General features: G+C 44.8%; 1 protein-coding gene across 1 annotated transcript in view; it reads right to left on the bottom strand.

Moving 5' to 3' along the window:
* Positions 1 to 26,545, bottom strand: part of MB21D2 (Mab-21 domain containing 2) — a 62,223-nt gene extending 35,678 nt beyond the window's left edge. The window contains exon 1 of the mRNA XM_087739575.1: positions 26,304 to 26,545. Within this exon, the coding sequence (XP_087595701.1) occupies positions 26,304 to 26,514 (211 nt within the window). The 5' untranslated portion in view covers positions 26,515 to 26,545. The remainder of the gene's footprint in view (positions 1 to 26,303) is intronic.
* Positions 26,546 to 27,122: the final 577 nt, after the last annotated feature.

A 27,122-nucleotide genomic window follows, 5' to 3' on the forward strand; every position in this document is an offset into this window, starting at 1 on the left:
AAAAATCTGTGGGAAATAATCTGCGCCCTAATAGGACACTCATAACATGTTTTTCTTCTTCTTTGTTGAAGCAGAATCATAGCTTTAAGGTCCATTTCTCAGGGTCCATTTCCCTGCCTCCTAACCGAGTCTACCTGTGCTGTAGCGCTTTCCTTGAACAGCTCAGGCCAAGCAAAGGGAAGCAATGCCTGAAACAACTCTAGACTCAGTGCAGCTCTCAAATTAGAAATAACCCATCCTCTGCACGAGCTAGCCAAATGGCAAGCAGGGTGCTGAGATGTCCCTCTGCCCATCACACCCTGGCTAGTGTGAACAGCAAAACTTAACACCTGAGAGCACACCAAGCCTTAATGAATGGTTTCAGATCCCTGCCTTCAGCCTGCTAGAATATGGCAGGGCCAGGCAGTGGCTCCCAGGACACTATTGCAACCCTTTGTTTGCTCTTCCTAGCAACACCACAGGGGTCTGCACCAAACTCTGTCCTGAAAGGCAGGGTGAAGAGAGAGCAGTGTTGCACAGAGATTTCATTTCCATGAAGCCAATAGCATCACAGGTTATTAGAAGCAATTTTTCCATCCAGGACATTTCAGGCCCAAGGCTAGCACACAAAGGAGAACAATACTTCACAGGTTCTGTTTTCCAGCCTTTCCTTTCAAGTGTCCTCTAAGTCCCCGCACACAGTGGAGTCCATACTTACTAGTGCTGCATACAAATCTTAACTACCGACTCAGTGCTGGCTAGGGATTGATAGAGAAAAGAAAGAACGAGCCTGGCTTGTTCCACGACAAACTCTCAGTACAGGTTGCATTCCTAGTGTTCTTGTCAACTTAGAAGACCCCAACATGATCTGCTAGCCAAATCCATGGTGGCTCTTCCTCTGCCTCTAGGACAAAATATAGTATGCTGTACAATCATGTTGCACAATGTTTGTGTTGCCAGAAAAGCAGCTTCAGTGAAGGAAATCAAATAATTTATTCAAGCTACCTTGCAGTGTAAAAACCTCTTTTCCATGAAGGTGATTGGGCAGTATTATAACCTCTGCTAGGCAGTGTTGTAACCTCCTCTAAATACAGTTCTAAGGTCTGCTCCCATCTAGTGCCCTGACAGATGAGTAAAACTGGCTAAGTTTTGCATTTTTGTGTTCACATTTACTCCAGATAAGCAATGTGTTTCAAAGACAAGGAGAGCTCCTGATGTTAGCACATATGATCAAACCTTTTCCAGACACCCCAATAAAGTCTATCAGCCTGAATTCCTACCCATTGGGTAGACAGAGTATCCCTTTTTATCTAACCTGTGTTCTTTCCTTTGCTCTGCTTTCTATCTCTGTTAAAACTAAAGCCAACCCAGCCTAGGGAATGTGCTGCAACCTATTACTGAGAGATTTGCCACTCCCCTTTAACCACCTTAATGCATTTATTATAAAGGAACTTTCTTGACCTTCATTTCCTTCCTTCCTGCTTGTCTTTGCTTACAGCTTTGCACTGAAACTAAGCAAACATACTGCCAGAGTAGCCATCTGCATAAGCAGATCAGCTTGTGGTCCTATCACGTATTTAATGACAGAGCAGCTCCATCCCTGACCTCACAAGGTTTCCCTGCAGCATCATTCTCCCACTCAGCTGCTCACTTCACCCACAGACTAGTACACACATGCCGGTTTTGAGGGCTGCCTCCCATCAATTACATCCTTGGCTTTGTGTTCCTCTCCCTTGATGAGCTCTTGCATGCATCACGCCCTTTTGTGCTGGCATCAAGCAGTCTTCTGTTGTTTAGAGGCACTTGTTGCCTCCTCTGGAGCTTAGTGATGTATGAGTGCTGGGTTTTCCTTCCTATTCCTCTTGCAAAGGGGTGAATCTGTCTCCAAAGGCTCTTCCCAGCACTTCAAGATGCTCCATGCCATAAGAGAGAGAAGGGGGATAAAAACATTGGGTGGAGAAACAGAGGGTTCTTTCTGGTGATTGTTTTTTTCAATCCTGCACTCAGAGGGTCCCTGAGGTGTGGGACCATTGTGCCTACTAGGGACACTGTGTATAACACCTTAGCAGTCTCCATTGCTTAATATTTCAAGTGATTAATTCTGGAACAAACTCCTATTTAGCTCATAAGATTCATTCAGTACCAGCCTCTCCTCTTGCCCATTGCTTTTCCAGCCTCACTTGCCTCTCTTCTGTCAGTGTTTGGCTCTCACATTCTTTTTCCAGGCCACTGCAGCAGCTTAGGCCTGCTAGCTTGCTCAGCTTCATAGGCCACACTATATGTACTGTTATATTGTGGTGCTGCCTCTTCCCTTCACATTATGCCACCCATTACAGTTTAGGGAGGTGTTTGGGGGCTCCTATACTCCTTTCTCATCTCTATAACATAGTATGTCTGTCCCTATGCTTTATAGCCACAAATTAGAGAATCCCATCACTTTAAATCACATCATCATGCTCCAGTGCCACCTACAATAACAAAGTCCCTATTTTTCCTCCACTGTGTGGGTTCATCAGACGTGCACCTTGGGAGAGAAACTGAAAGGCCAGAGAGATTTCTGTTTCTACAAGGCTGTATGAGAATTTTTTCAGGGACTGTGTATCTGCAGCTCTCAGCTGTGCTGAGAGCCATAATCACTAGGCATGCATTCACACAGAAGACATCAGCCGTTTCACTCAGTGCCCTGGAACTTATCGCTCATTTTGAATGCCTCTGCTCAGCTCAGCCTTGATTTCCATCCCATTCACTAATACAGAGATACCTCTGTGTCCATCACACCCTAAGAGACTTTTCCAGTCCAACCCAGTCAGTTCTGCAAATACCTACCAGCAGGCTCCTGGCTCACAGTTTTCACATCATTGCACAAAGCCATCTTTCTTCTCTCTAGCAGCTGCCTGCTTGTTACCTTTGGTATAAGGCAGAACCATTCCCACTCTGAACAAACATCGCAGGTTTATTGACTTTATACCGTCTCCCAGATGGCCATTTCTCCGACAGCTCCTCACTAGCTAAGGGAGAATATCATGGAAGAATACACAGGAGACTCGAAATCCACAAGTTAAGAATGCCCCCCATCAACCTTACTGGTGCCGGTGGGTGCCACAACCATTGGTTTATGCCTTAAGACACTTCTAAGGGCCTGGGAAAACTCTTAAGGGACCATCTGCCCCTGCATTCTGTGGCTGAGCTCATAAAAGGGTTGCTGGCCACATTTTCTTAGTTTGAGATCAATGTATCACCCCCTCGGCATTTTTTAACATGCCGGTTACTACACAGCTTTTGTTTCCAGATAGGGTACTTTGAGGGACACCTAATATTCATGCGTGCACCTGCTGACACAACAGGAGGACTCTGAAGCAGTAGATGTGTGCAGCCTGATCTCTTACTTACATCAACCATCCCAGGCTGAACATAAAGCACAACACACCAGCCAGGAGCAGGGCCACTTAAACCCATTAGAGTGGTCCTGGCTGTGACTAAGCAGCACAATGAGATTAGGCAGGAGGAGCCTACTAGGGGGGATGGGGAGGACCCCGCAGCCCTGTGCTTACAGCCACAAGATTTTAGGCACTACACATAAAAAGAGCAAAATGTGGATGAGAGGTAAGGCATGCTTTGAATCCAGGGGACAAGATCATTTCGCTCAGGGGACAAGATCATTTCGCTTTTTCTGCAGGCTCCTGTTTAGTTTGCTGCAGCCCAGATCGTGGCCATATGCTGGCAGTGAAGGACTCATCCAGGAGAGGAGAGTGCAGCATCTGGGTCAGCGCAGCAGAGACACCTACCCTGAGGCAGAGGGGAGAGCGTGGCTACCACGGAGATTTGCCTCCTCTTTGAAAGGGGCACAAAGGGATTCTGAGTCTCCTGGATTTAAATCCTGGCAGAGGTCAGTGCCAGCTTCTTTTCAATATCCCCTAAGAAGGTCAACCTGATAAAAGCTCACCCCCTCAGCACTCAACAACCAGTGATTAGCAGCCACTTGAACAGCAGCAATAGGTTCTCCTCCTCTCCCCCAGTTTTATTACCCAGCAAGTCTGTGAGTGGGTTCAAAGGAACAGATGTCTTCATTGTGCCTTCCCCCTCCTTTTGCTCACAGGAAGAGGTGGGGCAGAGAGAAATTAATTTCCTCCAAATTATGTTTTTAGCCTACTGTATCCTCTCCACTATTCAATGGTCACAGAGCCTAGGGAGGGAACTGCAAACTTCTGATACTGCAGCAACTTACTCAGAGTGCAAGTGACTAAAAACTTTTACACTTTGAATACACAAAACAGCCGCTTTATCCAATTAGCACCCACGCTTCCATTTAAAATCTTTGCGGTAAAAGCAAATAAAAGCTTGGTAAATATATTTTACTTCATCTTTGCATCCACCTGGGCTTGCGTTTCTGTTTACTGGGTGGTTTTCAGCTTACCAAGGCACACCTCAGTCTGCAATACGCAGCATTTTACTGTTTAGCACCAAAGCATGCATGCAGTTCTGAGTGAAATTCAAGGGACCACAAAGTACTCTGTCATTGAAGAGAATTTGGTAGCAACACAAAAGCGCTATTAACCCAGCCTCTACTGCGAGCTCTTCTGTCAGTATTGCCAAAAAGTGCAAGAGATGCAATTCATGATTAGCAAAGTGTTGCCATTGAAACCCTGCAGTATGAGCCCAGTCTGTTTGCCGCTTGGTGCCGCCTTTTGCTCAGACACAGGCAAAGGTAGGAAAGAGCCTTCCTGGCAAAAACTACAAGCATCTTGGCAAGATTTTGCTGACAGAGCCTGCCCTTACTAACCTGAAAGGACATCCAGCCTCCTGCTTTGAAAGCACCAGCCCCTGCACTTTGAGCTGCACGAAAATCTTTGGTGGCTGGGCAGAGAACAGAAGATACAACATCAAACACAAAAGAAACCAGAGAGGCACAGCTGGGACCCCAACTGCCTTATTCAAAAATTACATAGAAAGAGGCAAGCCAGACTGTGCAAACACAGGCCCCTCCCCAAGCAGCTGGACTCTACAGGCACAGAGCATGGGGAGCACCACCCATGGTTTAAAGGACCACCATCTCCCATGGAACACCAAGGTTACATCCAATATTATGCAGTAACCCAAGCATGGCACACTTCACCTCTCCCAGATTACCAGGAGAGGTACCAGGGGCATTGAGCAGAGGCTGCTTTTTTGCCTGCTCTGCTCACTGGCACAGGAGATCTGGTTTACAGACTACAGTCCAGAACCAAGCAACAATAGGGAGGCATCCTGATCTCTAATGGAAGGCAGGTAGGGCTCCTGAACCATAAAAGAAAGCTCCCAGAGGACAGATACCGAGAGGAACTATTGTGCCAAGGTGTGAACAGCTTTCCCATGGGAACAGAATGACAACCCTGCATTTCTCATCTCCACCCCCTCCTGACTCAGCAGTCACAGAAACAAACCACAGCTCTTCCTACAGTTAGTTCTCTTTATTAAGGCCGAATGTAACATAGCTTTCAGCAGAAGACTCTGACAGAGCTTAAGTTTTTCTGGGAACAGGGAGGGGAGGCAATGCCCCCACCACCACCACCTGTAGACATTTCTTCCCTTTGATGCATCCATGAGTGAGGCTACTAGCACCCCGTGCTCTGGCTGCTGGAGGCAGCTGGTACCCTGCAATTGTTTTGCATAAATGTGATTTCTGACTGTCATAGACACACCACTGTAGACTCCACATTCTCCAGTGCAAGACTTGCTACTCTGTATTCACCATAAATGCCCTCTGTGCAGTCAAAAACATAACTGGTTCAGCTGTTCATCAGTCAAGATTAATACTTCCCTATTATGGGTTACAAAACAGCCAGTTTCTGCTCTTTGGGCTGGATTCCCCAGGCAGCAACAGCAGCACACTTCACTTGGACTTCACCCGTGTATAAAAGTTTAATCTGATTTAGGGTTAAAGTGCTCCGATCTACAACATCAGCAGTAAAGTCCAAAGAGCTGCCCTGTTAAGACATATTGACTGAATTTGATCAAGCACTTCTGCTCATTCTCTGCATTTCTCAGTCTACATATAAGCAATCTTTAAACAAAGAAATGTGCGTTTACAGTGTTAGACTTTCAGGCAGCTGCCCAGTCCCATCTCTGGCATGAGTCTGTGTATACATCTAGCCTCAAAAAAGCTTATTCCAGTGGCTTTCTGGGAGACTGCCAAGTGTGCCTGCAAAAGGAAAAACAGGTGAGCTAATCACATTCTTATTTATGAAAACAGAATTTCCTCCATCTCAGCAGAAGGTGGAAAGAGACATTTGGCCAAGAAGACCCCAGTGATCTCTATGCTGATGGTATTTGACAATAAAGGAACACTTGGAGTGGAAGAAGCAATGTGTAATTTGGGCACAGGCTGTGTGTAAGCACCTCCACATATTAACCAAGCCTATTGCAATCACATTTCTGTATTCCTTTCATGCTCCCAGGCTGGTAGCACCCAGTCCTGGACACACACCTCCAGTGCCTCGCTGGCCTCATGGCACAAGACCTCTGTGTGCACCCCTCATCCCATCACTCTGTTAGAGCTTTGCCAAATCAAAGGCAACTGCACTTGACATGGCTGCAGTTACAGACACGGACGGCAGAGCCAGCCCAGCATTTCTATCCAGTTATTCCTTTTCTCAACCCAACAGCCAGCTGAGAGTTCTGGAACATGTTTTGGCACCATTTTTAGCTGAATCATCTAGTAATATAAGCCACATCTGTTCCGTGCACATGATCTGGAAAGCATCTTTTCTTTAGCAATTTCACAGGAGGAGAAGGTAAAATTGATAGCAGCTTGGCTTGTGGCCTTGAGCACACAGCAGACCAAGGGAATCGGCTGTTCCAGCCCAGACTGCAAAAGGGAAATCAATCCAGTTTATTCCCCGTAACTCACTAAACCAGCTCAATTATTGCTAGAGACAGTGAGCAACTCCCTGCCAAGCTCCTCAACAGGGGAACTTCCAGAAACAAATAAGAAAAACCCTGAAAGACGACCAGTGGGGATTTTTGCTGAGATACAAAGATCAAAAAAACAAGCAACTGCAAACAGTCCAGTCAATGGTTAAAACAACCCAATGAAAGTGAAAGTTAACAAAGTAGCAGAAGGCACAGGACTACTTAAAGTGCTTCTGCTATTTATACCCTAAAGACATCTTCAAAGCAAAGATCACAGTTTTCCATTAATCTTTGCACAGACTTGAGTACTAGAGGGCCCCACCAAGAACTCCTAGAGGTACTAGCATTAAACCAAAACCCTCTGTTTCAACATGAAATGCTAGTTTAAGTATTACTGCCAACCATTAACCTGACACTCGTGGGATGGCTTTGCTGGATGTGTATCAGATGAAACAGTACTGCTAGTTCATTCCCTGCCAAGACCTCACCAGACAGTGTGGGTGCCCCTCTGGCCGCAGCACCAGGAGCTACATGAAGATGTCTGTCAGCAGAACATTCTTCTGAGGCAGAAATCTTGGGTACCAAAGCCAGCTATCATGTTGCCTCTTTTTTGAAGCCTGACATTTGGAAATCTGGCATGTGCAACCTCTTCTGCGGTAATCATAAGGTGTATGTATCTCCTGACATCCAGAAGACAAGACTAAGAGATGGAGGAATCCAAGCTCCTTGCAGACTGCTCAGTACCACCAGGCCCAGTACAAGTACCATTTCAGATCAGTGACTGAGCTCTCAGCTCTTCAAAAGGCAGATTAAAACTCCTTGTTGCATTGGGTCAGAAAGAAAAGCAAAGGAAAAAGAGAGAGATTTAATAGCTTTGCTCACTCACACTCCTCCGTAAAGAAAAGCTGCAAAGAGTTAAGTAAAGACTGACCATAGCTTAAGTTTTGTCCTCATCAACCTTGGCTGCATGCTTTCAATACCAATGAAGACAAGAGTTAGAAGAAAAATAAAGTGAGAACAGGCAGATAAGGGGATTTCACAATGATCCAAGCCAAGCACTGCTGTCTTATGCTGTCCTTGAAAAGGGAAGTGAGAGACTTTTTCAGAGAGCATTCCTCCTTCCTTTTCTCTTGGGCACTAAAAACAACTAAGCAAACTTGCAGAAAAGAGTTAAACCTTCCATTTGCTTTTCTTCTCCCTCCTCAACCACCATTTCAGCATCTCCTAGATCTAGTCTTCCCTCATGGCAAGCTAGGACAAAGAAGGTTTTTTTTTTACTTATGTAGTGCTAAGGTATAGAGAAAACTGAGCCAGTCTGGACAGAAAACAAAATGTTCTGTAAACTGCTGTGGACAGAGTGATCGAAATTACTTCAAGAATGTTCTTAAAACCAAAAAGGCGGGGGGAGGGAAGACCTTTCCAAGCAATTAGCAGGAGAGACCACAATTGGTTTCAGAGTTAGGCTGCAAATGAGAATCTATAGTACCATTTTCAAGCTCAGTTCAAGGTGGCGAAGTTTCACATTAAGACGACTGTGCTGAGTTGGTCAGGCACTCTGCTAGGTGCATCTGTCTTCTCAACTCTTCACTGTCATGTGCAGAGACTTTAGTTTGTCTCACTACTTGGACAAGTGCACTTTATAAACCTACAAACCTGTCAAGAAATGCAGGAACCATTGCTCCATTTACTATGGATCTTCCCTGGGAAGAACCTTGTATAAATCAAGATGCTGGGGACAGGAAAAGCTGAATCAAGTATTGAGGAAACACTGTACATTACAGTGATTTAGAAGAGGAAAAAGTCCAATCCCATCCTCAAAGACTACAGCAGAAAGAACTGCATCAGAACATGTGTGAAAGGAGACAAACACTTTTCTGTTACAAATTGAAGCTAAACATAAAGCACCAGAAAACCCTGAACTCCCTGCTTGTTTCCAAATAAATCTTCCTCTTTTGAATGTCTGTTGTTGTTAGTTCAAGATTCTTTATATAATGAGAGGGGCTAGAAACTAATTTTATTTTTTCTTAAAAAAGATTTTTACTTTTACTTTACTAAACCTCTCCCAAAGCCTCCAAGCTTACCCTCTCTTCAGGAATAGGAATTTGTACAAAGCAGCCTTGACCTGACAAAATCACAGTTTAGAAGAATGCTACACAGCAGCAAAGAAAAGGTGGACAAAAAAGAGTCTATATGCACATTATATGCCTTATGATACAGCACCACATCCATACCATGAATCACAGTCAGACAAATGTTTTCATAACTCAGCTTGTATATTTGTATCCAACCGGTGTGCACCAATTAGCCATCCTTTCCAAACACCTAAATACAATATTTATTTATGGCTAGAGACATTTTGTTTCAAAATAGCTCAACGCAAAATTTGCAACATTGAAGCGAAACAACAAGATATTAGTTTACAAGTAATCCTGCTGGCCTAGGAAATCAGCATTCCTGAATTATTATCATTTTATTATTGGAAAGAAAAGAGCTTTGCTTTTACAGAAAACAATCACCATGCAGTTTGGACAGAGAGCGATCACACCTCCAGACGGATGGAGAAAAAGAGGGAAGGAGGATGGGAGAGAGGGAGAAGCTTGAGTGCAAACCCAACCCTGCCTATGACATGGAAACAACTGGTGCGTTTTCACCGTAGGCTGAGGCTGGACAAGTAAATGTGCATCTCCTGGGTCTGTGCAGTCAGATGCCACCAGGGAAGATGAAGCTTTCCCTCTGTGGTAGAACATGCTTGTGATGTGTCAGTCTGGTGGCTCTGCCAGGTGTAAGTGCACGTCAGGGGTTCACAGCACTTCCCTACCAAAGCAGACTGTAGCCTGGGTTAGCACTCTGTGCGTACCTCATTTAGGAGTGCTTCTGGCAATTTACAGGTAATGCAAAACAGGTCATAAAAAACCAAGACTAAATATAAAATAAAATGCAGCAAAGAGCACTCTGTGGCCACAGTAAGTCCCTCAGGAACGATGAGACACTTCCTGACAGATCGCTGCTAAGCACAGACTATTTCTCCCTCCCTTAGGCAGCTAACAGGATCCAGCCCTTCCCACCACTTAAAATTCAATACTGTAAGAGACTCCTCTGTACATCGGAAGCAATGGGGGAAGCGAACAAAGCTGCTTTACTTTCCTCTAATCTTTCTCCCTTGTGTGCCTGCACCAGATGGTGCCGAGCTGCAGGTTGGAGGGAGATAATAAACCCAGAGGAAAAAAAAATGGTAATATTAGGTTATAAAACAGCTGACCTTCAAATATGACGTCAGCTCCTGTTTAATTGATGGGACAGGTCCAGACAGACAGACGCATGCACACTGGGATGTCCATATTCAGCACCTTCCCTTCTAATATCGGAAGAAGCCATACCGCAGTGCCGTTAAACCGGTCTGTTCAAACTTTACAGGTGTGAGAATAAGCAGAAAAGAAGTCAGAGTCTCCATTTATCTTGAGACAGGCAGACCACTTGGGGAAAGCATTCTTGCTGAAAATGGTTTTGCTTAAACCCCTGGTCCAGTATCACCAGTCTCTACTGATGATAGCCTGCCTCTCCCACTGTAAGCAAGGTGAAATAACCCCAGAGTTAGAGAGCATAGATCTTCCAGAAGAGGAAAATTATCAAATACAAGAGGGTTATAAGCTTCTGGCTACTCTGGTCCAGAGCTTTGCTTCCAGCTGCCATCATTGCAAACACTGCTATGAACAGTGGTTTTAAACACCGTGTTGACTGGGGTTATCCTGCTTCCATCAAACACAAGCTCTGGAAAACTCTGCCACAGCATACTGTAAAATTTTGCAGCCTTTTTAGATATGCTGATCTCAAAACATTTCCCACCAGCCTAGTGTTGGATGACTATTTTGTATGATGTCCAGCTTTGGGATAAAGGAAGGAAAACACACTAGATAGTACTCCTGTTGATGGAAAGGAAAGCCCTGTGGGGAAGATGGAACCAGGTGAAATGCATGGGCCTGAGACTGGGAAGTCCTGGGTGGCCCTCTGCTCCCCCTGCAAACACATGCAACCCAGAAGGCATCTCCCTCTTCTTGGCAAGGAAGTCATCTCCTGCCCACCTGCCGCAGCTGCCTTTGCAAGTAGCTGAAAAGGGCTTTAAGACTATTAAGTGGTTTGAGAAACATTAGATTCTGGTTTAGTGCTTTTAGTGCTCTCCAGGCAAAGGTAACAGACAACAGCCTCAGCTAGAACAGTGCGCATCTCATGTCATACGCAAGGAAGCAGCCTGCATTGTACACTGAGTCACAGGACTTTATGGCTATGTTTCGCCAGTCTCAAGGGAAATCTATACAGAGGCTCCTAGCAGCAAGGGACAAAGCCACATTGAGCGACAACACTGAACAGTTCAGTATTTATTAGACAAGTACAAAAATAAAATAGCTTGCTGTAAGCAGCTCAGCGCTGAAACACTGAATTTCAGTTTTCTCGCTGCTTCAAAGATGCTTCAATCGGGGAGGAACAAAGCCAAAATCAGAGCCTCTCAATCACTGTGTCACAGTGGAGTGTCTGCACCCAGACACCAATACAAACATCCCTCGTTCACATCACAGCCGTACCAGGTCTGCCTGGCTCTGCTCTCTAAAGCCAGACAGATGCCTGGACGTTGGCCAGCATACAGGTCCCTCACCAAACTACGGCTTGCTTGTCCTGTGAACAGCCCTGTAACTTGTTGTTGTCCTCCTCAGAAACCAGAGGTGGTCACAGGCTGCTGGCAGAGGAAATGTCTTCCTAAGAACTCAGAAATTTTGCACAGAGCTTGGAACTGGGACAGCAGTGATTTAACATCTACCATTAAAAGCAGTTTAAAATGTAATGGTCAGAGCATAATAAATCCTACCCAGACATTTTCAGCTAGCAAGCCAGGCCAGCAGCAGGGCAGAAATAGATTTGCTGCAAGACAACAAGGAATGATTTTAAGTGTCTTTTGTAGAGAACACAACCCCTGGATTGTCTCAAACCACAGCTTTGTCCAGCACCTAGATGAGAAGACACAGGGTCAAGAAAGGAGGTACTCAAGCAACCAGTATTTGCCAGTTAAAATAGATGGGACCAAGAAATGAGGAATAAGGCAGAACAATGCTGAACTGTAGTGCAAAACTGGAGCATAATCCTCCTTGGTGCAGAACAGAATAGCAACAACCCTAAAAATAACCTTACATTTTCCTCCAGAATCACACTGGGTTCGCATTTGGGTCCAGGTTGCTTCTTATACTGCATGTAGCATCTCAAATAGCTTGAATTACTGCCTAGTTATCAAGTGTGGCACTGAATGCCTGCACGTGTAGGAACGCTGTGCTAACAGAGTTTGGATGGGACTCCAAGATGCACTGTTTGGCTCTTTCAAGAGATGCTGCTCACATGGTTGTTCTGCCATACTGAGGACACAAACTGCATTGCTTTCCTTTGTCAGCAGGTTTTCAAAGCAAATAGGAGGACCTTGCACTATCCACCAGAAGCAAAGACAGGGACTGACTAAGGAGTGCATTCCTTCACCCCTTGTTACCATACCTGCTAGAAAACAAACCCACAGACTCAGGCTGCCTTGCTGTGCGAGACACGCATGCAGAGCAAAGACACACAGGGCACAGAGCTGTGGACAAAGCCAAGCAGGCGGTGGGGCCCATATGACCAGCTTAGTTCCTATCTTCCTCCCATATGGGTCAACAGCAGGCCTCCCACATTGGCCAACAGGAACAATTCAATTAGCTGGAGGCTAAAGACAGGGTTGCTTTAGCATGAAGGGGACATCAAAAGAGAGAGATTTGCATCAGTGATACCAGCTCCATCCTCCCACAGACTTTCTCCTCTTACCTCCTTAGACCAATTGCCCCTGTAATCTGGGGCAATACACCAGTAAATACAGCCTCTTCAATATCCCAGTCACTGAAGGTTTAATGCCTTAAAAACAAGGGGATTGGGAGACAGGATGGTGAAGGGACGGAGGTGAAGCTGTGCTGTGCCAGGGAAGGGAAGAGGCCTCTCTCCAGCAATCTGATGTTAGTTCCTGCTGTTCTAATGGAACCTTACCCAGGAAAATAAATCTTTAGTTAAAGAATGCTGCAAACAACCACAATGGGGCTTTATTGTGGCAATACCAACCCCACTGAAGATTCTAAAGCTCTTGGTTGAACAGAGGGTGAGCAGCAGCAACCCCACACTGTGCTGAAGTCCGCATTCCTAAAATTCCCCAGCGCATGCAGGCATGCTCAGAGAAGGCAGCTTACGGGCTCAGGGGTTATTAGCTGAGAGTTCAGGTTCAGATGTGCCATGGGACAGAGGTCAGGGCATGGAAATGAATCCTTGTCTCTCCTGGGCTTTCATTGCAAAATCTTCAAGTGTTCTCAGACTAGCACCCTCAGTGTCCTCTCTCCACCCACTACTGTGCAAAGCAGTTTTTGCTTGCGTTCCTCCAGTCATTAGAGCCTGAGTAAGTGCTGTAAGGTCTCTGGGGCCGGAGTGCAGGAGATCCACACTGCAGCAGCCTCCTGGGAGGTCTCATGAAAACAGCAGCAAGCAGCTCCCACCCTACCCCCCAATAACCACTACATCAGCGTGAGGGAGGAGGATAGCATTAATGCAGCAGGAATCAACAAGCCTGCTTGTTTCTTATTCCAAAGCGAAGACAAAGGTGGGGTTTGTTCAGTTAGGCAGTACAGCCAAGCCTTGCAAGCAAGGCAGGAAAAAATGTGAGTATTTTTGATTTTGGTTTGGACCGAATCTCTTGAAACAGGATGGGCATAGAAGTATTTCATAAAGAAAAGAAAAAATTGGAAATGAAGAGGAAAAATACTTTAAGTGCTCTACACCTGTCTAGTAACACTGCTCCTCTGGAGACAAAGGGGACTGGGAGGAGGGGACAAAACAGGGAAAAAAATCCAACGCTTCAAGCTTATTTTATCCTAACTTCAGAACAGGAGGGAGTCACTAAACCTTTCTGTGGTTTAGAGCAGAAGAGAAACAGAAACAAACATTTGATTTTGGGGTATATTTTAGAAAAAAATATGGAACGCTAACACTAAAAAAGCAGAGCTGAAATGTAGCAGGGAAGTCTGGACATAAAACAACAAAATATAAGAGTGAAAGAAGGTCTCTAAATTCCCTACGCTTCCAGCATAGCAACACATATATAATTGAAGAACATTAACTGTGAAGGTAGAGATTTAATTCCTATTATTAGGTAGAAGTTCTCTGACAAATCAGTTTGCTAGTCAAATCACACAATTCTTTCTTTTAAGCTATTCATTTGCAGTGTTTAATAGGAACATTTTCAGCCTCAGACTCTGAGCTGTATTTGGCAGCTACAGTGCTAATAATAAACTGTTAAAATATCTTGCTCCTTCAGCTGACCAACTCCCTTGAAATGCTCATGGCAGAAGCCAATGTGCTGTTTGACCGGGAAATTAGTTGTCTTGGAGACATCTTCACATACAACAGCAGCTCAGTCAGTCACTTTGAGTGATGCCACCTAGCAATCTGCACATTAACTTCAAACGGAAAATGAGGATATCAAAGCCACTGAAAGAGAAATCGTCACCTGCAAGAAACATGCTGTTCTTCTCCCATGTACTGCTAGCTGAAAGGAAAGCTGTAGCAAGATGAAAGTTTTGATCTCAAAATGCGCTGCTACCTCCCTGCGTAATTAGGTCACTAAGAGGCTAATGGTGTTCCTGTTCATACAACCATTTATATGAAAATTATAATCTATGCTGTTCTTTCAGAATCAGTTTCAGGTCAAACCTGCAGGCATCACTTCTAAAAAAGAAACTTACCAAAAGGTTAGACAAAGAGGCAATCTGGAAGTGCCACCACCTAGTTATAACTAGACCTCACGGATTAGAAAGAGGGTTATAACTACAAAGCATGCGGGCAGTTCTACAGCACCAGGCATCAGTTTACAAAGACTGCCAAATAGTTATTTCCAAGGTAAATCACTAAACCCATGTTATTATGTGATCTGATAAAAAAAGATGCTTATCTTCTAGTCACCCTAATGGAATGCTAAAAAGAGATGCTATTGTCACAAATAAAAACTAGAACCAATCATGCCCAGGTCAAAGACACAGACAGAGGTGCATCAAACTCCAAACTCCCCCTCACTGGCTCTACACACGTACACAAAATGCCAAGGCAGAAAGCAAGTGAAAGGCCAGACAAATCAGATGCATGCCAATGCATGTATTACTCCATGTTTGGGATTCAGGATTGTGAACAATAGGACTTATTGTCTTTAATAGCCCTCAAAACACATCTCTTACCTGGCAATAGGCCTTCTGCTGGGCTTTCTCCTGCCCCAAAAGACAGATTGGTGCTCTAGCAGGTGCTGGATCTAGTGAAACGTGGACCAAAGCCATCCACCAAGCATCCTCAATTCTCTTCAGCACATGGTCTGATGATCCAGCATAGTTAGAACTGACAGTTTATTCCCCTTCCTGAGCCTTGAGGTCCACTGGCTATGGTGTTCCCCCAAGGCCTTAAGCAAGCACAGAAAGATGCACTTAATGCATCAACATCTTTGCTAACTCAATAGCTTCTGAAACCACAGATCTGTTAACTGTGGGTCTGCATATCTGCGGCACAGAATGTACAGGCAAATCTCCTGCATAATTTTCTTAATAGTACTACATATGACTTGGGAGTAGTCCAGTTCCTGTGCAAACAAGGGTACATGCAAAGGTTTAAAAACTTCAGGAAGACAGACACTGTCCCTGTATAGAACATTCCTGCCAACAGCTCCAGTTAAGGGGAAAAAGGAAAGCCTTGTCCCAGCTGTAATGAAAGGTTCCCCTGGGCAGCAAGAAGAGTAGCTTTGCTCACAGAATATTTGCATCTCAGCTGACTTAGTTAATGTGCGTTGAACACTGAAAATTGTGAAGTGGTATATAAACACTAAGGATTTTTATTTATTATTGTCTTGGTGCACAACAGCGGAAACCAGTGCCATTTACAGATGCAAATTAAGAACAACAGGAGGTCTATCGACATGCTGCGGGCCTGGGGATTTTGTTCATTTTTCTCCCCCGCTCCTGTCTCTCTCAGACAGAAATCTCTTCCACAGGACTCCTACAGTCCTTGCCGAGCAGGGCTGGCCTCGGCTCAGTGAAGCCTGCCACAGTGCAACACCTCTGCCAGGCGGGGATGAGACCTCCACCTGCAAACCTAGGCTATATCACTTCTCAACAGCACTCTCCTACACTCCAAAGCACTGTCATCACTGCCCTTGAACAGCAAATATTTTCCAGCTAAATTATTTGTTTGGGGCAAAGTAAGACAGACATAGAATAAAATAAAGGCACATACACATTTCAAGGTAAAGAAAGGGTTAGTTAAAAAATGTTGAGAACTCAGAATGACATACACTAGCACAATAGAGTGATTCACATACACAAGCCATGTCTCAGCATAAGAGCAGATTTTTAGGCACCCATTTCTTTACCTGCATTGTTAAGAAGCAGCTGAGATAAAAACATGATTCTAAACCTCCTGACTGCAGCTTGGGTGAAGGAGTGAAAGCGATTATCTAGTTTTTAAAGTAACTCAGGACTGCCTTATGTTTCCAGAACCAGAATTTAGGCTTAAGAGGATCAAAATAACTTTTTTTTAACTTTGATTTTCCAGACTAACTTGTACTTAACTCTGCAGCTCTGATAATGTGCAAATAGTTTTGCTAAGTGCTTACATAGAACATATGAATCCCTCCCCAAGATAATTAAAATAACTGCACGGACATAGTCATTCTTTGATATTACCAGCCTGTATCAAAGTACCTATTTTCAGTATAATATTGCTGCCTCAAGTGCATGCTTTGCACATTCACAAAATTCACAGGATATTGGGAAAAACTGGGGGTTCAGGGTCAAGCTTTGGCAGACAACCTAGCAAATAAAACAAGTCTCTGACATGCTCAGTCGAATTGCAATAGCTCCTTTTTCTCAATACTGCACTTAGATATGCATTGCAGTTTGCACATTGGAAAAAAAGTCAGTTAATTCAGAAGGTACAGCTTGTTGAGAGACATGCTGCACTTGCAGAGACTTGCATTCCTCTTATTTTCCTCAAGTTACTGATTGCTTAGAACATGGTTGCCCTACTGTCTATGAAATACAGACATTTCAGCAACTCAAGCTTTGAAGGCCTAATATCAAGGGGCCAATATCAATACCTGATCTGCCATTCAGCACACTGTATGCAACTTTCAAAAGGCAAATTTCAGAGACAGAAGGCAACAGAGCCCCTGAAGTGTTGTTACAGTGACATTCCCTCCTCTATTTGCAGAGCTGCAAATTGTTTTATGAATACCATTCAACCAAAGTTTAAAATAAACAGCAATTCGCTGTCCATGCTGGAACAGAAGCAAGCTCTGCTGGTTCTATCACAAGGAATAAGCACTGGGGAGTAGCTGTACAGCTATCCCTGTGTACAGATCTGCATCCATACCCAGGCTTCAGAATAATATATAACAAAGAGCAGTCGGTCTAGGCACCACGGAATCAATATAACCACACTGCTCTTAATGTTGGCAAGGAAGAAGTGTATTTAGAGGGAGATTAGGGTATTTCCCCCCTCCTCCCAGGACAAGCCTTATTTCATTTGAATGCAGTCAGTTAGCTCCTTTGTTTGCACTCAGCTCCAGACTCCTCAGTGCACCAGGCAATGCTGTACAATCACAATCAAGAGTGGCAACGTACAAAAAAAGTTTACACAAATTGGTCACAAAGTACCTCCAAGAGCTTGTGAGCTCCTGCAAAATGCCCTCTAGAACAGGTTCCCGTCGCACTGAGCTAGGGACAGAGATTAGAGTTATCAGCTTTGACACTCAGCAGGAATGTGTCACAAAGGATTAAATCATTATATCATGAAGTGTCAGCAAATGCAGCTTTCCTGCTGTTCTACCACTAAGTTATACATTAATTAGTGAGGCACAAAACAAACATGCAGTATCTCCAAGCATCTGCCTGTGGATCAGGCCCAGCCAGAGCTATTAGCACAGGATTCATTTCCAAGAGGAGTCACCCAAAGCATCACCAGCTCTTCCAGAGATCCATTAACATGCAAAGAGTAGAAGTACTGAAGGGAAAAGCACAGAAGCTAATTGCAGTGTTTGTCTTAGCATTTTTGATAGCTGTTCAATACACCGCCTTCCTCACAACCTCAGCACCCGATTTTCTAAACAAGGTCATAAGTGCACCACTGAATAAAAACATCCTTCCTTGAGAGAGGTGCAGAGCAGTGTCAAAAGATCCTACAACATGAACAGGAGAGTTGAGATAAGACATTTTAGAACAGAAAAAGCAGTAAAGCAACAACCAACTTTCTTATTTCTAGATGCAACTGCACGTGTTCCCTAGCTGATCAGCAGTTCTGGACCAAATCTTTTATGACCTCTCACTCCGTCAGTGCATGGAAGAAATTCCGCATGGTCTCACTGAAAGCCACAGTAGAGAAGATCTAAGCAGACCAACAATGTCCCACACATAAACCTCTACTTTTCATCTAAATCATGACCTTAGAAAGGTGTCATTGGACAAAAAAAAAAAAAAAAAAAATTATTCTCTGCCAATTCCTTATGGCTATCCCAGCAGGATTTCTAGCTTTGGCCATGTCTTGTATTTTTCCCTTGCTTTCTGTCCCAAACTGCTGCCTTTTACTGCGTGGCATTGCCTGACTGCCAAATTACATCAGCGTGCAAACTGTGGCCAGGATGCATTCTTTAAACTAATTTGTCCCAGTTTTGCTTTGGGATCCCTTCGGTATAAAATAAGATTACTTGCTAGAACTGCCTAACTGGTCAGGTTGTAATCTCTCTCTCAGAGGCTGAACTGTACTTGATCCCGACGCCACTAGATCAACACCCAATGACAGAGCAACTATTTGCCTTCACTATTTAAATTCTTTCTGAGGCTAGACTCTCAAAACAGACTTCCTTTTCCAGCTTCTGTCTCAGAGGGTTGCATGGTTAAACCATCCCATCATCAAGAACGGCAGCACCACGACGTTCCACTATTCTGGTACCACCCCACCTTCACAGATTGCTGAAGCACAGGAGACAAGGAAGGCTTCTGGTAGTACCACGGTCCCACTGGATATCATTATATTCAGAAACTTGTGCAGCTCTGTGTAAATTTGGGGGCAGCTCAGAATGGAACATAGATCTAGGGTGTCCTGACTCAGTGTTTTACCTACAGAGTGATTTTCTTAGGGTGAAATGGATGCCACCCACCTCCTGTTCTACAAGCTGAAGCTACCCAGTGCTGTGCAAACTTCTGCCCACAGCCCTAAACATGAGTGGGTGAAAGTAGCTACCACCACTGTTTCGGAGACATGGATATTACGAACCTTAAAGCAATTAATCACCCCCACTCAGCGGTATGCAAATTGTACTTTCGACACCAGCATGCCTGTAACAAAATGCATTAACAACCTAATTAAATGCTTTAAATTAGATTAAAATCATACTGTCTGACAGATGAAATATAATGCATTAACAGGATTGGTGTAACTTCCTTAGCATCAAGTGTTTATTAAAAGCTCAAAAGTCAAATATGTTGGGGAGAAGGGAATCTTGCTCAAACTGAATGCTACAGCACATGTTGATTCCCTTATAACCAGAAAGTCACTGAAATGGTGCTTTGAAAGAAATGCAGAAAGTTTATCTAATGCAGAAGTACATGATTCAGCGGCCTGTCAGGTTAGCTGAAGTACTTAGGCGCAGATTAATCCACTCAGTCCGGGACAATTGCTGTATGCAGTAAAAGGGAATGCAACAGAACGGTAGAAATGAAAGCAAACAGTGGAGTTCTCTTTATTAAAGAGAGCAAAATCCATAGCAGCATCTGTCAATTGGAACATCAGCTGCTGCTGAAAGATCTATTTTGAATGTCTCATAAGCTGCCTTCCAGTTGTATTAGCAGAAAAGGAAGCCAACCCTCATATTTTTGTTAGTCAGACAGTAAGACAGGTTTGCACCAACTGAAGTCATAAACCTTCACTGGATATAAAATCCATAGTTAGGATGGGGAACCTACGAAGTATGGTTGCAAGTTCCAATAAAGCTACAGTTCAGTCTCCTGAACTCACATCACACTACTAGTGATCAGAACAAGACTTGGGCAAATAACTTGAGACATCCACCTAAAGGTCATTTTTCAGCTCTCTCGCCCTTGCTCACATGCAGGCACACTCCTCTTTTCTCAATAAGGGCAAGTCCTGTGAGTACAACATCCAAAGCTGACTTCTGCTTTAGCTCCCATGACAGGTCCTCCGCTTTTCCGAGGAAAAAAACATGGCAGATACCCTTCTTTGCTTCCCTAGAACTCCATCTACTCTACTGCTTGTTTCATACCCCAAAGACAGGCAAATTAAAGAAAGTCTAAATGTAATATAGTATGTTGTGCAGATGAACGCACTGTTACTCTCAGGAAATTTTATCTCCTTGTTCCGATAGGCAGGGAAAGGCAGGGAAAGCTACCAATGAGCAGAATTAACGATTCTTTTTTAGGATGGAACTTAACCCATCCCAGCTGTAAGTTGCTAAAGGAAAACCTGGCTCAGGAGGTATGTCACCCTACACAACGCATTCAATTCTTAAGCCTCTCTTTTCATAGGAAATGAGCTACAGCTCTTGCTTCTCAAGTTAGTTTCATACACTAGCATCACCAGCCATAGGTAATGGACTCAGTAGCGGGTCATTTTTCTCAGACTCAAAGAGAGTTGAGAGGTCTATGCCAGAGCCTCCACCTGCAGCTGCCACCACAGGGTCTCACAGAGGCACGCCTGGAGGTGCAGTTGTCATCTCAATCACTGTTCACAGTGTCATGCCGAAGCAGCCCTGGCAACTGAAGCCCCCTTGACTGGAGGTGAGAGCTAATCTCCTGGCCTTAACCACATTTCTTCCTGGCACTTTCTCACCTAACCGATCTTGCAGAGTACAAACAGCTAGGGTCTGACCGGGGCAAAGAAGGGAACACAAGGGTTTCAGAGACGTGCCTGGGAAAACCATCTTTGCAGCAAAAGGACTGGGGCACGCACCGGGGCAAGAGTGTACATACATGTCAAGGCCCAAGAAAAGATGCAAAAGTTTTAGCTGTACAGGAGATGGTTAAAGCCAGCAGGAACCTGGCATTTGCCAAATAAAAATTAAGAAAGACAATCCCAAATACCAAAAAAACTTGCACAGCTTGGAGATTCTCTTTGAGAAGTCCAGGCAGGACTATTACATCCTGAGTCTCCTCTAGACCGGACTCTGCCTATAGGCTGCTCTGGGTCTGCGAGTACACATCCATCTTATAAATTACCAAAGCTATACTAAAACATGTCCTCCAGCCTTCCTGAGCAATGTTGCATTTGCCTTTAAATTAGCTTCACCTGTAAAAATAGCCAGCTGCCTAAAAGAAAGTTGAACAACTGGTTTCTGACTAGAATTGTTCTGAATGTTTTAGCATTCATGCAAAGTCATGTGGAAGAAACAAGGAAAAGTCAAAAACCCAACAACTCACATATCCTGGTTACCATCCTCCGCTATAATTATAAAATTGCCCTTAAAACATAATTGCATAATTGGGCTTGGCAAGTATTCACCCAAATCTTTTACAAATATTTCCACAGACTGAAGGAACAGGCAGTGGGCAGTCTGACAAGCCTGCCATGAGAATTTGTGCCCTTAGGACATGTTCCTAGCTATTACACTAAATACTTTGCATCACAGCCTAATGTTTCAAAACAGTAGTTGAGCAAGTGAAGTACCAGCATCTTAAAACCAATTGAGAGAAAGATTTTCAAGCTATTTTCACTGCACAGGTGGAGCAGCAATGGCTTTGAACAAAGGGACAGAGGAAGCTTTTTAACTAGTTACATGGAAAGAATTCCCAGTTAGATTAAATTGGTTGACTTCTGGCAGCTACAACCAAATAGAAGCTACCAATGCCTTGCTAGGGCTACTTTACCACTGCAGCAGCCTGTCCCATAAGAAAAAAAACAACACAACTCCCCCACAACCTCAAATGCAAATACAGAAACATGTGGCCTGCAGGGAGAGGAGACCCAACAGAAGCCAGAAATCAAATCTGCAATACAGTAAGGTTGTTTTTAACAGCTGTGCATTATGCATTCAGCAGCACAGGGAATGCCAGCAGGGAGCCTTTATTAACATACGCCTCAGAGTACAGTGTGCTCCTATCATGATTGGCCTCTCTTGAGAAAAGGCGTACACACACAAAAGACTTAACCCTAGAGACATCACTCCAATCCTGTTGCTATTTCATCAGCTCAACACCACAACAGAAACCAGATAATTTCCATGATGTATCATAGACAAATAGGTAATACTTCCAACAATGCCTGAAATCTAATCTACAATAGAAGGTTTCATCAGCAAGTTGTGCCAGGTAGGGAAAGGGAGAAAAAATGCCACACAAACCCACACAACAGAGCCACACTATCAATGTCATTCTGCTATACAGACCTCAGGTACAGGGGAGGACCGCGAAATGCATCTCTTGTAGAAGATGCTAATAAAAGCAAGCTGTTGTCAGGGCACCTGTGTTCTCAGCACAGCAATCTGCACCTCCACTGCACATATTTTAGGGGGCTGTCAGTCCAAGAAACAGCTGGAAGCCTTGCTACAGATGCAGGGGCCCAGCAGGGTAATTCGCTCCATTTGGGAAGCTGGTATTGGCAGCAGAAATCTTTTGCTGATGCTAGCTCTGCCTCCACTATGAGACTTGCCTCTACCACAAATGCGTGTTAGCATACCCAGCTTAGCACCAGGCCGACACCAGAGAAAAAGCAAATGCTCTCAGAATAGGCTCACCACCCCTCCTGTATCAGGTGCTGATACAAGCTCTCTAGAGGTCTTGTCAACAGCTCTAAGTTGCAGCTGGCTGCAAATCCTCAAAGTGTGGCCTGTCCTGGTGGGCAGCTCCAGTCCTCTCCCGCAGAACTGAGATGCAATCACTAAAGTGACAAAAAGACAGAGGCCTTAAAAAAAAAAAAAAAAAAAAAAAAAAAGAGGCCAATTTAGCAACAATTTAAACCAGTCCTTCCCCTGATTTGGGGAGGGAGAGTGCAATGAGAGGAAAGAGAATGGCATGAAATGACCTGAGCATCCCTCTTCTGACTCTACAGAGAAGAAAAAGTCTCATGATAGGAAAGGGAAACAAAATAACAACCTGAAGAGCTTGAAAACTGCTCTAGATGACTGAACGCCAGTGTGTGCCTGGAGTGGAGGAAATAGCTCTGTATCGTCTGTATTTATTCATACCTCCTTGCTCTTTTCTTCTCCTCTTGTTAAGAAGTAAAACACAAGAGTCAGTATCCCTAATAACATGATCTGGTTTGAGGCAGCAATAGCACTAGAAATTTCAAGGGGTTGTTTAATATGCAATGTTCTAGTTCCCAAGAGCATAATATATGGGCTTTTTTAAGCCTAGCACATCTGTGCAGTACAACACTTTTTTATTTAGGTGCTGAACAGAAAGAGACAAGTAATGTTTATTAAAGAAGTTTCCTGGAAGTACTTGTACTGCAGGAACAATACTCTCTAGGCCAGGTACCCCTAAAAGGTTTTGTAATATGAGTGCTATGCACCTCTCATCACAATAGCAGCAAGTGCTTTAAGAATCAAAATATCATTGACTGTAACAGCATCACTCGATAAAAATACTCCTTTATCACTCTTTAAGCACGAAAAAAACCCAAACCGAGTCACAGGGAGAGTAAGCGATTAGCTCCTTTCACAACTGGCAGGCAGAGACTTGGTCCCTCCGTCACTCCCAGCCAGCCCGCTGCCCAGAACACAAGACTGTCTTTTCTCCACTCTTTTTCTTGATTAATACAGCCTTCCCGTCCTTTGAGGCTCAGCTCTACCTGTGTCAAAGAGACAAGCAATGATCAGGCACAGCTCAGTGCGAGCACAGGACCTCACCCAGCAAAGGCACCAAAAGACACCTGTTGTTTCAATGCAGGGTGTTAGCAGGACCATACCGCCTTGGTGACTATGAATGGGATGCCCAGGAATTGCCCACATTCAGGTAAGACTCACTTCCCCCACGAGACAGATAGGTCATTTACAGTCCTATTCCAATGCTTGGGGCACAAGATTTTGGACAAAGGCATAACAAGCAGTACCTCTCCCTAATTTTATCATAGCCCAACTCTTGAGATCTCCCAGACTTCAGTCGCTAATAGCCAGGGCAAGATAACACAGAGGAAAAAGAGTTAATATAAACAGAAAGAAAAGATCTGACCTAGAGGGCAAGCCATGCAGAGTACAAACATCTGAGAATCCGCACAAAGTCTCCTCGCCTATCATTCATCCACCAATTACACACCAATGTAATTAAATCAGGAAAGCTACGTTTAATTTTCCTATCATCACCCGATGAGATAAGAGCAGTACGTATGGGAGGGATCAGGCACAGGGGAAAGAGCTATTTATTAATAAGTTAAATCCTTTTAGATTTAAGAGCCTCTCTGGTTAAGAAGGGTCTGATCCACAAACACAACTTCTGGGTCTAATGAAGACAAATGAGACACCCCATCTCCATTTCTGTCCTGGGCTTGGTCCTTAAGTCTCTTCTTTTTTTTTTTTTTTTCAGAAACAAGCCTCATCATTGAAAATCGTCAGGCATAACTTAAACAGAAATATAGCTTTTGTTTAAACCCCGGTTTTAGTCTATACATTTAAAACGGAAGAACACTCATCTCCCAGCCATTATATTAACAAAGAGCCACATTAATTTACATTATTTCTAAACACCCTGAGGCTCCCTGTTTTCATGAACAGCAAGGCATTAAGGTGCATTTGCAGAAATACAAGGCACGCTCCAGCCTGTTCTTCTGTCTTCTATTGCCTTCTCCCACATGAGGCAGGAAGAAATGCTGTGGTCCCTGTCCCCTGCAAAGACTAGGAATGCTTGAACAGGATCATATAAAGCTTTCTTTCCTTGCAAGCCACACACCCAGAACTGCCGCTCTGGCTGTTTACTCTCCACTCTTCTTTCCTTCATCCTATCCAGCTCTGCTTCCTCAGCCAGTTATTTAAATCCCCGATTGAAAAATGTATCAGATTGTAATAGTGGATGACTTCCACAGGATCAGGTTTTCAATAACAAAAATCCTACAGGCTTTGATGCAACCATAGCTTCACCACATCATTTTTTTTTAAACAGGAAGGGAAAAATATTTATAACAGCAACTATAAATACACATGCTACTGACTTTTCAACTTGTTGTCCTTGTTCTCAAGCTAAATTTAGTCTGCTATATCCTGTCCAGCCCTTGGTAAAAAAGCAATACACATTCAAAATTCTGCAAATCCCACAGCAGGCAATTATACTTATCCAGGTACCTTACAAGACAACCAGATGGACAGGTAGATTCTCATTTACTGAGTGTAGGTACGTTCATGGCTATAGGAGAACTGGTCTATTATAGTGATTACCCCCCGATACAGAAATAATTATTATTGCAATAGGATAGCTCTGTGCTTCTGGATGAGAAAAGTGATGTAGGTTATTCACGGTGTACGTGTAGACCACACACTTGGTTTGTGCCAAATACGCTTCGAGGGTGTATGTGCACCTCTGAGCTACAAAGAACCATTCATTGGCCACACCTGCTGTTTACCCATGTTCGTATTTTACATGCAAAAATGTTCGAGATATTGATTTAAACTTGGATGACTGATTTCAAGATCCAACCTGCATGTTAAAGACCATCCTTTCGTATCCTGAAGGCTCTCATTCCCGTGAGTGATTTCTTAGTCAAGACAAGGTAAATATTTATCAGGAGCTGACTACCTAGAGAATCAGAGTTGTTAGACATTCCACCGGTAATCTTAAGAAGCCTTAGTCATGCCAGAGCCCAGGTGATTTCTGCAAGGGCCAACACATGTTTCACCCTGGTTTAAGGAGCCCTGCCCGCGATTCAAAGTTTCACGCAGATGAGGACTCCCCCGCCACAATCTGACTTGCTCCACTCGCAGCAAGTTTTGCAACCTAAGCAAGAAACGCAGTTAGAGGATGCTCCTGTACAAGCATCAGCCGGTCTAATAACCAAAATAAGCGGTACAGAAAAAAAAAAATCCGTGTTTCCTACAGCCTTGATAGTTGGGGGGAAAAACAATAAAGGGTCGGGCTCGCCTCGCCTCCAGCCCTGCTGGCTGTGCTTCTCCGGCACCGGCCAGCTCTGCGACCCAGCTTTTCCTCTGTGCTTATAAATACACCGCTGCTAAAGGCTCCGTGGATAGGACAGGAAAAAATAGTTTCCTGGGGGTGAGACCCGCCCTGCGGCCGGGGAGCCCCCAGCCCGGGGCGCCCGCGGGGAAAGGGTCCGCCGGTGCCGCACCGCCGGGGAGCCCTGCCCCGGGGTTCCCCCGCCGGCATCGCCGCTGCCCCCGCCCCGCACGGTCCCTGCCCTACCCAGCATGGAGAAGATGAAGTCCTTCGCCGTGTGGATCTCCAGGGCTCGCTGGTCGTCGTACTCCCTCTGGTCGTGTTTGGTGAATTCCTGGATGAGTTTATTCAGTTCCTCCACCCTGGCTCCCGATCGGAAATCCAGCTCCGGGAAGGGAGGCTTGCTGTTGGTGCCGGCGGACCCTGCCTTGCTGGCGAGAGGCGCCGCCATCTTCATGCAAAAAAAAAAAAAAAAAAAAAAAAAAAAAAAAAAGGAAAGAAAGGGAGAGAGAGGGGAAGAGAGAAAAAAAAAAAAAAAAAAGGAGGGGTTTGCAATGTTGCAATGGAAGAATGCAAGCGGCGCAGCGGCAAGCCCGGGCGGAGGCTGCCTGCGCGGGGCGGAGCGGGCCCGGGAGGCGCGGAGCGGCGCCGGCCGCCGCGATCAACAAGCGGCCGCGCTGCTGAGCCCCCGCCCGCGCCGCGCCCGCCGCCGCCGCACCGCGGAGCCGCCGCCGCCGCCGCGCCGGGGGGCCGGGCCGGAGCGGGGCCGAGCGGGGGCTGCGGCCGGGGCCGGGGGCCGCGGGGGGGCTTGCTCCTCCGCCGGCGTCACGGCGGGCGGGTGCTGAGGCTGGAGCCAGACCTCCGGCTCGGGATGAAATTCCTTTTTTTTTTTTTTTTTAATTTAATTTTAAACTTAAGGAAAAGCCTTGTCCTGCAAGTGGGTTAATAACCGCCTGGGAACTCTGCTCCTCCCACATGTTCCAGAGGCATTCTGCGTTTATTCCTTTTTTGCTCCATAAGGCATCCTGAAGATTGTTTTATATATATATATATGAAATAATTTTA

The sequence above is a fragment of the Nipponia nippon genome, unplaced genomic scaffold (assembly GCF_047370975.1).
Source record: "Nipponia nippon isolate SJK-2023a ecotype South Korea unplaced genomic scaffold, ASM4737097v1 scaffold_7, whole genome shotgun sequence".
NCBI lineage: Eukaryota > Metazoa > Chordata > Aves > Pelecaniformes > Threskiornithidae > Nipponia > Nipponia nippon.